This window comes from Agrilus planipennis, unplaced genomic scaffold (assembly GCF_000699045.2).
Source record: "Agrilus planipennis isolate EAB-ADULT unplaced genomic scaffold, Apla_2.0 scaffold80, whole genome shotgun sequence".
Classification (NCBI taxonomy): Eukaryota; Metazoa; Arthropoda; class Insecta; order Coleoptera; family Buprestidae; genus Agrilus; species Agrilus planipennis.
Window position 1 is genome coordinate 1 of NW_020438873.1, and position 11,729 is coordinate 11,729.

Sequence of the window (11,729 nt, forward strand, 5' to 3'; positions counted from 1 at the left end):
GGGGTCATCTTTGTCTTCTCCAACGTCGACCTGAAACAGATACGGTGGCAAACAGATTAATAAAGAGCTATTAAAATTAATTATATCAACTATTCTCACCTTAATTAATTATAGAATGTAACATTCCGAAGTTTACAGGTGTGAAAAGTAAACCAACTCCAGAATTCAAATAAGTATCCACTTGCTTTCACTCATGGGTTGAAAATTAACTGCATGATGTTACAAGGCGAAGACGAAACAGCAAATCAAGAATAATAATCCACAAAAGACCACACCCATGTGAACATTGGCTTTTCAGTACATCCAAACTGAACATCAATTCTCTCTCATTTATTGTATAACCTACAGAAAAGAACAAAGGACATATTAATTACACTTATAAATAAGAAACACATTTAACACAACTAAAAACGCACCAAAAAGCAAGCAAAATAGCTGAATTATAAACTCGCCATTTTACATCACAACCATAGATCACGACATAGATAAATGTCAAATAACACTACGTCAATTTACGATGCAGACAATAGAAAAAGAATAGAAAATCCATAGATCAATGATAAATGTCAATTTACTCTGTGAAAAATAAACTGTCAAGAGATACAGATGAACAATAACCTCAATTTATGCTGTTGACAATAGATAATTGCTAACAGAAATTCCATAAAAGATTAATAAAGAGCAATTAAAATTAATTATATCAAGTATTTTCACCTTAATTAATTGTAGAACGGAAAGTTCCAACGTTTACAGGTGTGAAAAGCAAACGAACTCTAGGAGGAATACCACAGCAGAGAATTTGTTATTTAAGTGGAATTCAAATAAATATCCACTTGCTCTCACTTATGGGTTGAAAATTAACTGCATGATGTTACAAGGCGAAGACGAAACAGCAAATCAAGAACATAAACCACGAAAGACAACACCCATGCAGACATCAATTCTTTCTCCTTTGTACCATAAGCTGCAGAAATGGACAAAAAGACATATTAATTACACATATAATTAAGAAACATATTTAACATAAATAAAAATGCACCAAAAAGCAAGTAAAATAGCTGAATTATAACTGTTATTTTCACGCCATTTTACTCACAACCATAGATCACGACATATATGTAAATGTCAAATAACAGGACGTCAATTTATGATGAAGACAATAGAAAAAAAATCTCAATAGATCAATGATAAATGCCAATCTATTCTGTGGAAAATAAAAACTATCAAGAAATATAGATGCACAATAACCTCAATTTATACTGTTAACAATTAATAATTGTTAACAAAAATTCCATAACAGATTAATAAAGAGCAATTAATATTAATGAGTCAAGTATTCTCACCTTAATTAATTGTAGAAAGTGGCGTTCTGAAGTCTACCAGTGTGATGAGCAAACCAAATCTAGAAGGGATAACATTGCAGGCAATTTGGTGTTCCAGACAAACGGAATATCATAGCAAAAAACTTGTTTCAGCGAAATTCATATAAATCTCCTCTAGCTCTCACTCATCTGTTGAAAATTAACTGCATAAAGTTGCAAGTTGAAAACAAAAACAGCAAATCAAGACAAGACATTAGCTGTTTCAAAACCATCAATTTGAACTTTAATTCTCTCTTTCTCTCCATTTGGACGATCTGCAGAGACGAACAAAACGAAATATTAATTACAGAAGAAATTAAATAAAGTAAAAAAAGTCCTTTAGATTTGCCCTCTATGCTTATTGATTATGTTTTAATACAAACTGTTTGAGACAATTTAATATTAGTTATATCTTTACTAAGTTAATTAATAATATTATTAATGATAATTACCATTGTTAATATTGATGTCTTCGGAATTTTTCGACCACCTCATTAGCATTCTTGGAAATAAAAATAAGTCTGACTGCTGCAAACGCTAGATCCATAAATAGTTTGGCCATCTAATCCAACAATGTTATCTCCAGGTAATGTCTATATTGTAGAAAAAAACAAGTCGTTAAGACTCAATTTACAGAAAAACAAGGCAAAAATGAAATTTTTTCCAATAGAAATTTATTAGAATTTTAATGAGAGAACGAATATTTTTGAAAAATATTTTGCACATTTTAGCTATAAACCGAAACAATACGAAAAATCTGCGATCATCGCCTAAACTCGTTTTTAGAATTCAGAAACTCTAACAAAACCCTAATTACTTTGCCTCAAATAAATTGAGAATCTGTAATAATTCGTAACAGATGAGTAGATAGCCAAATTGCCAAGATGGACCCTCATGTTGGACCACGAAACCCAAGCCATTGAAAAAAACATTTATGCCTAAGAAAACTAAGCAACGGTAATCGATACATATCAATCACTAAATAGATTGATAGAAGCATATTTCACACATTCGAATGAGTAGCGAATAAGAATTAGGGCTAAATACCTTCAACCATCGTTTCCATTTAAAGAGAGCAAAACTGAAACAATCTTAACGAAGCACACACCAAGGACAAAATGAGACGACACATGACACGACAGACGAGAAACACCGGAAGAACCGTAGATAAAAATTATTTCTATAGGTGCGTTCAATTATACTAACCTAAATAAGTACTGATCTTCCGTAATAAAACTAAGAGGCTAACAGCATATTTTAATTACAATATCAATCTCTAAGAATGACCTATGTGTATAACGACCTCATATCTGTTGTATGATATCTATGATTGTCAATGCATGATGATGAATAAATAACGGATAACCTATATACTATAATTAATTTTATGAAAAATTACAAAGAAAGTCTATGTAGTATTTATGTATGTAGTATTTACAATGGTTAATTTTTTCTTGAAAACAATATCAACAGGATTTAATCGTGCTGTTCAAATTAATGGCTTACAAAGATGTTTAACTGTTACATCTAAACAATTTTATCATTGTAGTAAGGAAAATTTGGAGGCAGAGAATGAAACACGTTCAGTCAGTTATGTACGTACCGATTCTGACTACGGTTTTGGAAGACGTTTTGTTGTCAAGAAGATAGAAGAACTTTTTAAACTAAAATATTTTGAAGCATATGACATAGCTTCAAATAACAGAGAGTTGTGGAAAGTGACTGGTAAACTAATGACCAAGAATTATAATTTATGTAAAAGTAATGATGTACCTGACGAAGTTTTGCTTAAATGTCCGACTATTCTTGCTCAAAAAGATCTCGAAGAAAAACTTGAATGTTTAAAAGATCTTTGGATTCCAATTTCAGAATGTATACCTCTAGTAGTTTTAAATATAAAAACACTTAAGTCATTGGTGGAAAATGACCCAGAAAATTTTTTACATCGGTTAAAACACTTCAGTGAATTATTTGAAGTATAAAATCAATACAAAAATTATATTAACATCTTACATGCCTAATTTCAGTTACCAACAACTGACATATGCAGCTTGTTAATAACAAAAACATTTTTAAAGAACATAGATTTAGACAAAGCTGAAAGAAATTATAAATTAATTCTAGGTAATGTAATGTCATATGCTTTACTCTAACTAACTGTTGAAATTTATAGATTACGGTATACCTAAGGAAGAATTACTTAGAGATGTATGGGCACTACGCTATAGCACTGAAAATATACATTCAAGGCTAGAACAAGGAAAACAGTCTAATATTGGAAGATTAAAGACATGGATGATTCGTGCAAATAAGGCTATTTATAATGGGTAATATTTGTGTTTCATGAAAGAAATAAAATATAAAGTAAATAAGAATGACACACAAATTGGAAAAAGTGTAACCTTTGCAATTATCCGCACACAACCTTTTTTCTGTCAGAGTTGAATATATAATATGGAGCCAAATATATGTATTTGCCTCATAATTTTAAACAAGGATAGTAGTATACCTGAACGATTCCCTTTTAAACAAATCATAAATTACCAGTTCAAAACATATATTGACCATTTAGTTGTAATATTACCTCAGTAAAAATAAGTTTTACAGGAGTGGATGGGTTCGATTTCAAAAGGCAATGTTATGCTCAACCTTTTAGAAAAGTCAATATTTAGCGCGAAACAATCGCAAATAGTAAAGTTAATGTTTGTGTATTGTTCTTATTTATAAAATTTTTTCGATGTAGTAGAGGACAATACTACCAAATAATAACATATAGTTTTCATTTTTTTAATTTTTTAGCTATATTAAAAGAAAAAATGAAAATAAAGAGATTCTTGGTGAATCTTCTGTAGAAGAATATTTATCAGAACGTCTACGGTGCTCCCCGGAACAAATTCAAGTTATTATTAACAGACACCCAGCATTAGAACACAAAAGCATGCCAAAATTGAATGAAATTATTGATTATCTCTTATCTAAAGGATTTCAACATTATCATATTGTACGAGCCCCAAAAATATTATTACATAGTTTAGAAACCACAAAATTAAGACTTGAAGAATTAGCAAAAATAGGAATAAAAGTGGAAAGCTTATACATATTAACTAAAAGTCAAAAACAATTCTTGCAATATTACGAATCACTAAAAACCAATCCTCAAAATCGATAATCAATAAAATATATCTTAATAGTTTAAGAAAAACTTTATATTTACTTAGTATAAGCTTAAATATTATATTAGTTCTGTGAAATGAAATAAACTGTTTATATATAAATCTGTTTTAAGGAAATTTTAATGCCCGGATAAAGAACCCAAATGATATTCTCCTATGTATCAATAATATTAATTCTCAAGTAAAAGTACAAAAAACTCACTTTTTTCACAATTATAGTTTTACACTTTTAGCTTTTGTCAACCAAGAGGAAGAACTGAATGTTATGAGTAGGATTGCAGCAGAAAATCTCGCCTGTAAATCTTGTTGATTAAGATCATGGGCCCATTCCACTCGCCCCCATTTTCCTAACTAAATTTCAAATTAATATTATTATAAACTTTAAATTACAACATCTATTATACTAAAAAAATTAATTAATTTGTAATTATGAAACCGGCTAAAAATTAATATCTCGAAAGCAACAGCCTTAAAAATTTTAAGTTACATATATTAATTAGCAAATCTTTTCCTGATAGTAGAATCCCGCTTTATAATCAATTGAAGAAAGATTTCGCGATAAACTATTTTGTAATTTCATACTTTTACTTCAAATATACATGTAGGGTTTTTTAGAGAATGGAAACGCCTTCAGCCCTTACTGAAATACTTTTTTTAAAAAGCAAAATTGAAATTTATCAGTACTTCACACAACAACCCCTTTAAAAAGTATGTCTAAGTTACATTACAAAATAAAAGTTATATCTACCTGAAATTCCTCTTCTAAACGAGACAGCAGCACCCCCTTCTCAGGTGTTAAATATTTTTCTACACAAGCTATAGTTAGAATAATTGATTTTACAGTATCAGCAGCATAGACGAAACCTAAAATTATATTTATACTGTGTATAATACCACAAACAACGCTCAATTTTATTTAGTACCATGCACAGCAGGAAAGTCATATGAAAGAAGATATTTACTAATTACATTCTTAACAGATTGGTCTATTACTAAACCTTGCATACTCCTTGATTTAGATATATTCACTTGGAATTTATCACAAAACCATTGAACCACAGGATCCCATTCTTTAACTTGTAGGGAGTATAATTCATCATCTTCCTTGACAACAAAATACAATAAAAAATACTCTTGTTTGAATACAATAAATTACTTACATTTGACTGAAAAAGTACTGTATCTGAATCTAAATAGTTAATGATGTATTGTACCATATCATATTTTGTTAAACTATTTGGATTGTCTATAACAGTGTTGCATAATGTAGTCTACAAAAAATTCATATAAATTCATTTANACAGAATGTAATAAAGTCAAATTATTACATGAAGCAGGAATTTCTAAATTTATGTTAATTAATATTTTACAAAATTGTGTAGATAAAAAGGATGAAATTAATTCTACACTGCATACTCACTACCTCAAACTGCGAGCAGAATATAAAGTTGACAGAATTGTCCCTTTCAAATACAATTGTTCTTTTGTAACTGAAGTTAAAACAAATCAAAATGTATTAGTATTAGGAGTTGCTTTGCAAACTGGAGAAGCTCGTCCACCTTGTTCATTAAAGTGTTCTGTAATTGTAACTGTTTTAAAACGTGACGATAAGCTGTATCAAGTTAGTAATGTTTTATCTAATTGCTATGTTAAATTTCGTAATTCAGTGATTTTGTCGCCTAATGAAACTTATAAATTTGTTATCACGTATATTTTGGATTCTGATGTTTATTGTGGAGTAACATCTCTTTATATGGATTCGTGCCTAAGAAATAAGAAGAATGGGACTTTTTTTGAGTTCTGTGATGATCCTAAGGGTTCCGTTTTAAAAGGGCTCTCCTTTTATTTAGTTTAAATCTTTACTAGATTAAGTTTACAGTGAAGATCTGATTGTTAATTTTTATTTTAGTTTTTTGACCATTTAATCAAAACATGTTAAGTGCTACCTAGGAAAATTAATTTATTAAGAGCACCATATATTTACACTGATTTTAAATTTTATTTGACTGAAAAAGTACTGTATCTGAATCTAAATAGTTAATGATGTATTGTACCATATCATATTTTGTTAAACTATTTGGATTGTCTATAACAGTGTTGCATAATGTAGTCTACAAAAAATTCATATAAATTCATTTATAAAAATTTCTTCTGATATTACTAAATGCATATGACTTTGTTGAATTTTTTCAGTTTGAGCATCCCATTCAGCTGCAACGGCTAAAGCTAAAGGCTCACTTTTTACATTAAACAAGTTCCCTTTTGGAGTCTTTAACTTACGTTGATCAAGTGTAATTTCAAAATTTCCGTTACTATGAAGGATGCCAGTTTTACGATAAAAACGTTTTCTTACAGCTATAAAAAACAGTAATATTCAGTACATAATAGAATAACTGTACCAATTTATATTGTAAGTACCAAACGTTCTATAATGGCTATAACTGATGACATTCTTTATACAAAGTAAATTTTGACTCTCATGCAAAACAGTGTTATTAAATTCAACTAAGCACTTTAATAAAATATTCGACATGTTTTACAATTGTAAACTAAATTTAAGCTGCAAATATATTAAGACGGGACATACAGAACAATCAAATTAAAATAAATATGTATCAATATGTATGGTTATGTTTATAGGTTATGTACATATGTGGTGGCTACATTGTAGCTATTCGGAAAGAAAAGATTCACCAATATTTATATTTGCTTGATGTTCAATTGTCAATAAATGATAACTAATGATTCGCACCGAATAAGGAAACTCCCAAAGTGCTTTTAGTACATATAAACCATTAAAATTCCGTAACATTAATTTTAAATACGGGACAACTTAAACTGCAATGCAAGCTTAATTAAAATGAGCTATCAGAAGTTAATCAAGACATATCAAATACGCATGATTGATTATGTCACTCAAAGAATATAAATAACCACTTCGTTTATATTCAACTTTTTTATTATTTTGTTTTCTTTGTATAAAATACATTAGCTATCCCAGTAGGTACTTATAATACCTTTTTCATCGTTTAAATACTTTTCAAACATTACCGATATTCACACATACGTACTATTTAATTATAGGAATGAATTCAAGAACAGAGAAAAAATGATTGGACGGTAAGATAAGTTACCTTTAAATGAACCAATAGTAACGAGAAGCATAATGATAACTGACGTATTACCAATATTCAATTTGATTTCAGTTCATATTTCAGTTTCAGCGCTACAGTTCAAGGATAAGCCATGTACACAAGAAACAAGGACAATAAAAAAGCTTCGTGGTCAATTAGAACAGTTTAAAATTTTTCACTTTAGTGCGGTATACTGAGCGCTAATGCAAATGTACGTGATTTTTAATTAAATGTTGTGACTTTTTAATTAAACGAATTTAAAATTAATTTGCTTTTAGATGTTGGAAGATGAAACCACCTTCATAGCAAACCAAAATGAATATATGAGAAAAGAATTGTGTAACTTATATAAAAGTAATAAGTTTTCAGATTGTATATTTTTGATAGGAAATGAAAAGATACCAGCTCATAAATTAATTCTTGCTCTAAACAGTCCCGTTTTTGAAAGAATGCTTTATGGCCCTCTCTCATCAAATGAAATTGAAATAGTTGACATTGAAGTTCAAGAATTTAAGCAAATGCTAGAATATATCTATTTGCATAAAGTAAAAATAGAGTCGATACCTAATGCTTGGAAACTTTTATATGTGAGTAGGAAGTACTTCTTGAATGAGTTGTATCAGTTGTGTACAAGCTACATTATAAGTAATCTCAATATAAGTAATTTACTTTTAAGTTATGAATATGCTGACTTTTTTAATATAACACCAGTGATAACAAAATGCCAAAATGACATTGTTCATTTTCCTACTGAAGTATTGTCGAGCAGTTATCATTTGCAACCTTGTACTTTTACTAAGCTGTTACTTTTTATCTATCCCTTCATATCAGTCAGTCAAATTCAAGAGCTTATTAACACATGGACTGCTGAAGAATGTAAAATTCATAATGTTAAGGTTACAGAATGTAATAAAGTCAAATTATTACATGAAGCAGGAATTTCTAAATTTATGTTAATTAATATTTTACAAAATTGTGTAGATAAAAAGGATGAAATTAATTCTACACTGCATACTCACTACCTCAAACTGCGAGCAGAATATAAAGTTGACAGAATTGTCCCTTTCAAATACAATTGTTCTTTTGTAACTGAAGTTAAAACAAATCAAAATGTATTAGTATTAGGAGTTGCTTTGCAAACTGGAGAAGCTCGTCCACCTTGTTCATTAAAGTGTTCTGTAATTGTAACTGTTTTAAAACGTGACGATAAGCTGTATCAAGTTAGTAATGTTTTATCTAATTGCTATGTTAAATTTCGTAATTCAGTGATTTTGTCGCCTAATGAAACTTATAAATTTGTTATCACGTATATTTTGGATTCTGATGTTTATTGTGGAGTAACATCTCTTTATATGGATTCGTGCCTAAGAAATAAGAAGAATGGGACTTTTTTTGAGTTCTGTGATGATCCTAAGGGTTCCGTTTTAAAAGGGCTCTCCTTTTATTTAGTTTAAATCTTTACTAGATTAAGTTTACAGTGAAGATCTGATTGTTAATTTTTATTTTAGTTTTTTGACCATTTAATCAAAACATGTTAAGTGCTACCTAGGAAAATTAATTTATTAAGAGCACCATATATTTACACTGATTTTAAATTTTAATAATTTAATTTTTAGTTTCATTAATGTTCCTAATTAGATTATAAATTTTAAGTCAACTTGAATCATCCTTTACATACATATATAAGCATTTTGAAAAATTAGAAATAAAATGATGTCACTATTTTTTTGTCATTAAAGTACTAACTGGCTATACAGGTTTTTTTTTTAATAATTAATGAGAATAAACAGGAAGTTACCACTTATGCATCGTGTGTATTATCATACTGACGCAACATAAAAATCACTTTACAAGCGCAGCTTTATATGGAAATGATATTCTTTTAGACCACTNTGGTTACCGTAGCTTTGTTATCGACAAAATGCGCTTAGATTACAAAACACCAATTACGACTATTTATTTAAAACCAGTGTATCCTGTAATTGCTTTCGTTATAGATTTGCCAAAAAATTATTATTTTGGTAACTGTTTCTTTGTTTTTGAAGGAAAATATATTAGTTAGATAGATGATAGATTTCTGTAAATTGTGTTGATTCAGATTCATATAGCCGACGTAAATACTCAATTGAATCGCTTTTACTTCTAATTAAGGGATACACATGGTGATTTTGTTTGTTAATTGAACAGAAATTGGTTGTGTGTTATGTATTGATTACAGTTGACATGCGTTTTCTTGTTTCTTTATGTTTATGTTTATGTTTATGTTTATGTTTATTTAGTAGAAGGCAGCAGTACAAAACTGGTAATATCTACATCATGTGTTACATTATCATAATAATAAGTGAAGCTACAAAAATAATATCACAGAAGTTAATTGATATAAACTAGACTAGCAAGAAGAATACTTATTGAGTTAGGCAATTCTTTATACATATATTTACATTGCATATCCACTATATATCTCTTCTCTATGGCTAACGTCTTTTCCATAGAAAATCCTTTCTAATCATCATAGATAAGCTAACCATTACTGAACTTTTGTTTATTTAATAATTAATTGTCAATGTTATCAATGTAGGTTATAAATGAGCTCTTTCTTTCATAATTTCACTTTTTATTCTAAATCTACCCCGTGAATTAATAAGCGAATTACGCAATTGTTGTAAACTGTTAAAATTGTTTCATACCAAACATAATGGATGAAACAAAATCCAATGTTCAACAAACTTTAGAAGACGAAGTTGTGCAAGACATTTTTCGAACAGGGACTGATTTACGCCAATATTCTCGACAAATAGAAAAGGAATTGAAGGAAGTTGAAAATAAATCTATAAGAGATTACATTAAAGAAGGTCAAAATATTGCAAATTTGCATAACCAAATCTCAGCATGTGATCAGATATTAGAAAGAATGGAAAATATGCTGTTAGGGTTTCAAAACGATCTAGGCAGTATTAGTAGTGAGATACTTTCTCTACAGCGTAAATCAATTTCCATGAGTCAGGAATTAACTAATAGACAAGCAATTAGAGGTCAGCTAAGCCAATTTGTTGATGATATGGTTGTATCAGAAAACTTAATAACAGGAATAATGGAGTCTGCCGTCACAGACAAAGAATTTTTACATAATTTGCAAATTTTAAATCACAAATTGAGTTTTGTTAAAGAACAAAGTTTTAAAGAATCCAGAGCTTGCCTAGATGTAAAAGATATCCTGGAAAAATTAAAAATCAAAGCAATGTCAAAGATCCGTGCATATTTACTTGAACAGGTTTATAAATTTAGGAAACCCATGACAAACTATCAAGTTCCACAAAACGTGATGTTAAAAAATAAATTCTTTTATGAATTCATTCTTTCAAATGAACGAAATGTAGCTCAAGAAATTTACAATGAATATGTGGATACAATGAGCAAAATATATTTTTCATATTTTAAATCATATTCTGGTAGAATAATGAAACTCAAATTTGAAGAAGGTGCTACTAAAGATGATTTAATGGGAATTGAAGATACTGCAAGAGGAATTTTCCACAAGGCTACATTAAAACATAAAGCAACTGTATTTTCAATTGGTAATAGGGGTGATGTTCTTGCACAGCAATTAGAGGCGCCTATTATAGTACCTCATGCTCAGTTAAAAAACAGAGTAAGAAAATTTTCAATAATACTTCACCAAGTCCTCTTAGTAATTTAAATGAATACAGTAAATAAAAAACATGTTTTATGATTAGAGAGAGGCCTGTAATAGAAACTACTAGTAAAACTTTTCTACTTTTCCATTAAGTCTAACTTTTCTCAATTATCTGTTTATCTTTTAGTATCCGTTTGAAGCTCTCTTTAGAAGTGAACAATATGCTCTGGTAGATAATGCTTGCAGAGAGTATTTATTTATTGCCGAATTCTTTATGTTAAAGGGAACGCAAATGCAAGCTCAAGAAATGTTTAATCAAATTATGGGTAAAACTTTAAGTCACCTTATGGTAAGATAGAGATCATATACATAATAAATATGTGGAAATTAAGAATATTATAAAATAAAATTAAAATAAAACTTAATA

General features: G+C 29.0%; 4 protein-coding genes and 2 long non-coding RNA genes across 10 annotated transcripts in view; 3 read left to right on the forward strand and 3 right to left on the reverse strand.

The window, feature by feature from the left end:
* Nucleotides 1-5: 5 nt before the first annotated feature.
* LOC108734782 lies at nt 6-2,652 on the reverse strand. Of its 3 annotated transcripts, XR_001937443.2 has the most exons (6): nt 2,409-2,652; nt 1,814-1,954; nt 1,344-1,636; nt 715-964; nt 100-342; nt 6-30 (listed from the first exon to the last, which is right to left on the reverse strand). It is a non-coding gene; the product is annotated as an uncharacterized LOC108734782 (long non-coding RNA). The 3 variants fall into 3 exon arrangements; XR_003232125.1 differs by lacking the exon at nt 6-30 and having other exon boundaries at nt 85-342; nt 715-950; XR_001937442.2 differs by lacking the exon at nt 6-30 and having other exon boundaries at nt 85-342.
* Nucleotides 2,653-2,747: 95 nt separating this feature from the next.
* LOC108734775 (transcription termination factor, mitochondrial) lies at nt 2,748-4,611 on the forward strand. Of its 2 annotated transcripts, XM_018466442.2 has the most exons (4): nt 2,748-3,337; nt 3,389-3,485; nt 3,535-3,688; nt 4,161-4,611. In XM_018466442.2, the coding sequence occupies exons 1-4, from the start codon at nt 2,783-2,785 to the stop codon at nt 4,528-4,530; spliced, it is 1,176 nt and encodes a 391-aa protein (XP_018321944.1). In that variant the 5' UTR covers nt 2,748-2,782; the 3' UTR covers nt 4,531-4,611. The 2 variants fall into 2 exon arrangements, with proteins under 2 accessions (XP_018321944.1, XP_018321945.1); XM_018466443.2 differs by lacking the exon at nt 3,389-3,485 and having other exon boundaries at nt 2,748-3,086.
* Nucleotides 4,612-4,636: 25 nt separating this feature from the next.
* Nucleotides 4,637-5,822, reverse strand: LOC108734780 (ATP synthase mitochondrial F1 complex assembly factor 2). Its single transcript, XM_018466452.2, has 4 exons — nt 5,695-5,822; nt 5,458-5,638; nt 5,283-5,398; nt 4,637-4,885 (listed from the first exon to the last, which is right to left on the reverse strand). Exons 1-4 carry the CDS (start codon nt 5,749-5,751, stop codon nt 4,748-4,750), a joined length of 492 nt encoding a protein of 163 aa, XP_018321954.1. The 5' UTR covers nt 5,752-5,822; the 3' UTR covers nt 4,637-4,747.
* A 799-nt stretch (nt 5,823-6,621) lies between these two features.
* On the reverse strand, nt 6,622-7,222 carry LOC108734781. The gene is made up of 3 exons (XR_001937441.1): nt 6,953-7,222; nt 6,696-6,889; nt 6,622-6,645 (listed from the first exon to the last, which is right to left on the reverse strand). It is a non-coding gene; the product is annotated as an uncharacterized LOC108734781 (long non-coding RNA).
* An 87-nt stretch (nt 7,223-7,309) lies between these two features.
* Nucleotides 7,310-9,289, forward strand: LOC108734750 (BTB/POZ domain-containing protein 2). Of its 2 annotated transcripts, none has more exons than XM_025979533.1 (3): nt 7,310-7,654; nt 7,741-7,879; nt 7,947-9,289. In XM_025979533.1, exon 3 carries the CDS (start codon nt 7,947-7,949, stop codon nt 9,120-9,122), a length of 1,176 nt encoding a protein of 391 aa, XP_025835318.1. In that variant the 5' UTR covers nt 7,310-7,654; nt 7,741-7,879; the 3' UTR covers nt 9,123-9,289. The 2 variants fall into 2 exon arrangements, with proteins under 2 accessions (XP_025835318.1, XP_025835313.1); XM_025979528.1 differs by having other exon boundaries at nt 7,753-7,879.
* Nucleotides 9,290-10,089: 800 nt separating this feature from the next.
* LOC108734751 (vacuolar protein sorting-associated protein 52 homolog) overlaps nt 10,090-11,729 on the forward strand; it is a 3,085-nt gene continuing 1,445 nt past the window's right edge. Inside the window, exons 1-2 of the mRNA XM_025979371.1 lie at nt 10,090-11,317; nt 11,490-11,651. Of these exons, the coding sequence (XP_025835156.1) occupies nt 10,364-11,317; nt 11,490-11,651 (1,116 nt within the window). The 5' untranslated portion in view covers nt 10,090-10,363. The remainder of the gene's footprint in view (nt 11,318-11,489; nt 11,652-11,729) is intronic.

Excerpts from the sequence above, each read along its gene's own strand:
- LOC108734780 (XM_018466452.2), bottom strand. The coding sequence starts at position 5,751 with ATGGTACAATACATCATTAACTATTTAGATTCAGATACAGTACTTTTT. Across the intron at positions 5,639-5,694 it reads CAGTACTTTTTCAGTCAAAT|GAAGATGATGAATTATACTC; the intron begins GTAAGTAATTTA and ends TTTGTTGTCAAG. Across the intron at positions 5,399-5,457 it reads TGACTTTCCTGCTGTGCATG|GTTTCGTCTATGCTGCTGAT; the intron begins GTACTAAATAAA and ends ATATAATTTTAG.
- LOC108734750 (XM_025979533.1), top strand. The coding sequence starts at position 7,947 with ATGTTGGAAGATGAAACCACCTTCATAGCAAACCAAAATGAATATATG.
- LOC108734775 (XM_018466442.2), top strand. The coding sequence starts at position 2,783 with ATGTATGTAGTATTTACAATGGTTAATTTTTTCTTGAAAACAATATCA. Across the intron at positions 3,338-3,388 it reads ACTTCAGTGAATTATTTGAA|TTACCAACAACTGACATATG; the intron begins GTATAAAATCAA and ends GCCTAATTTCAG. Across the intron at positions 3,486-3,534 it reads AAATTATAAATTAATTCTAG|ATTACGGTATACCTAAGGAA; the intron begins GTAATGTAATGT and ends TGAAATTTATAG.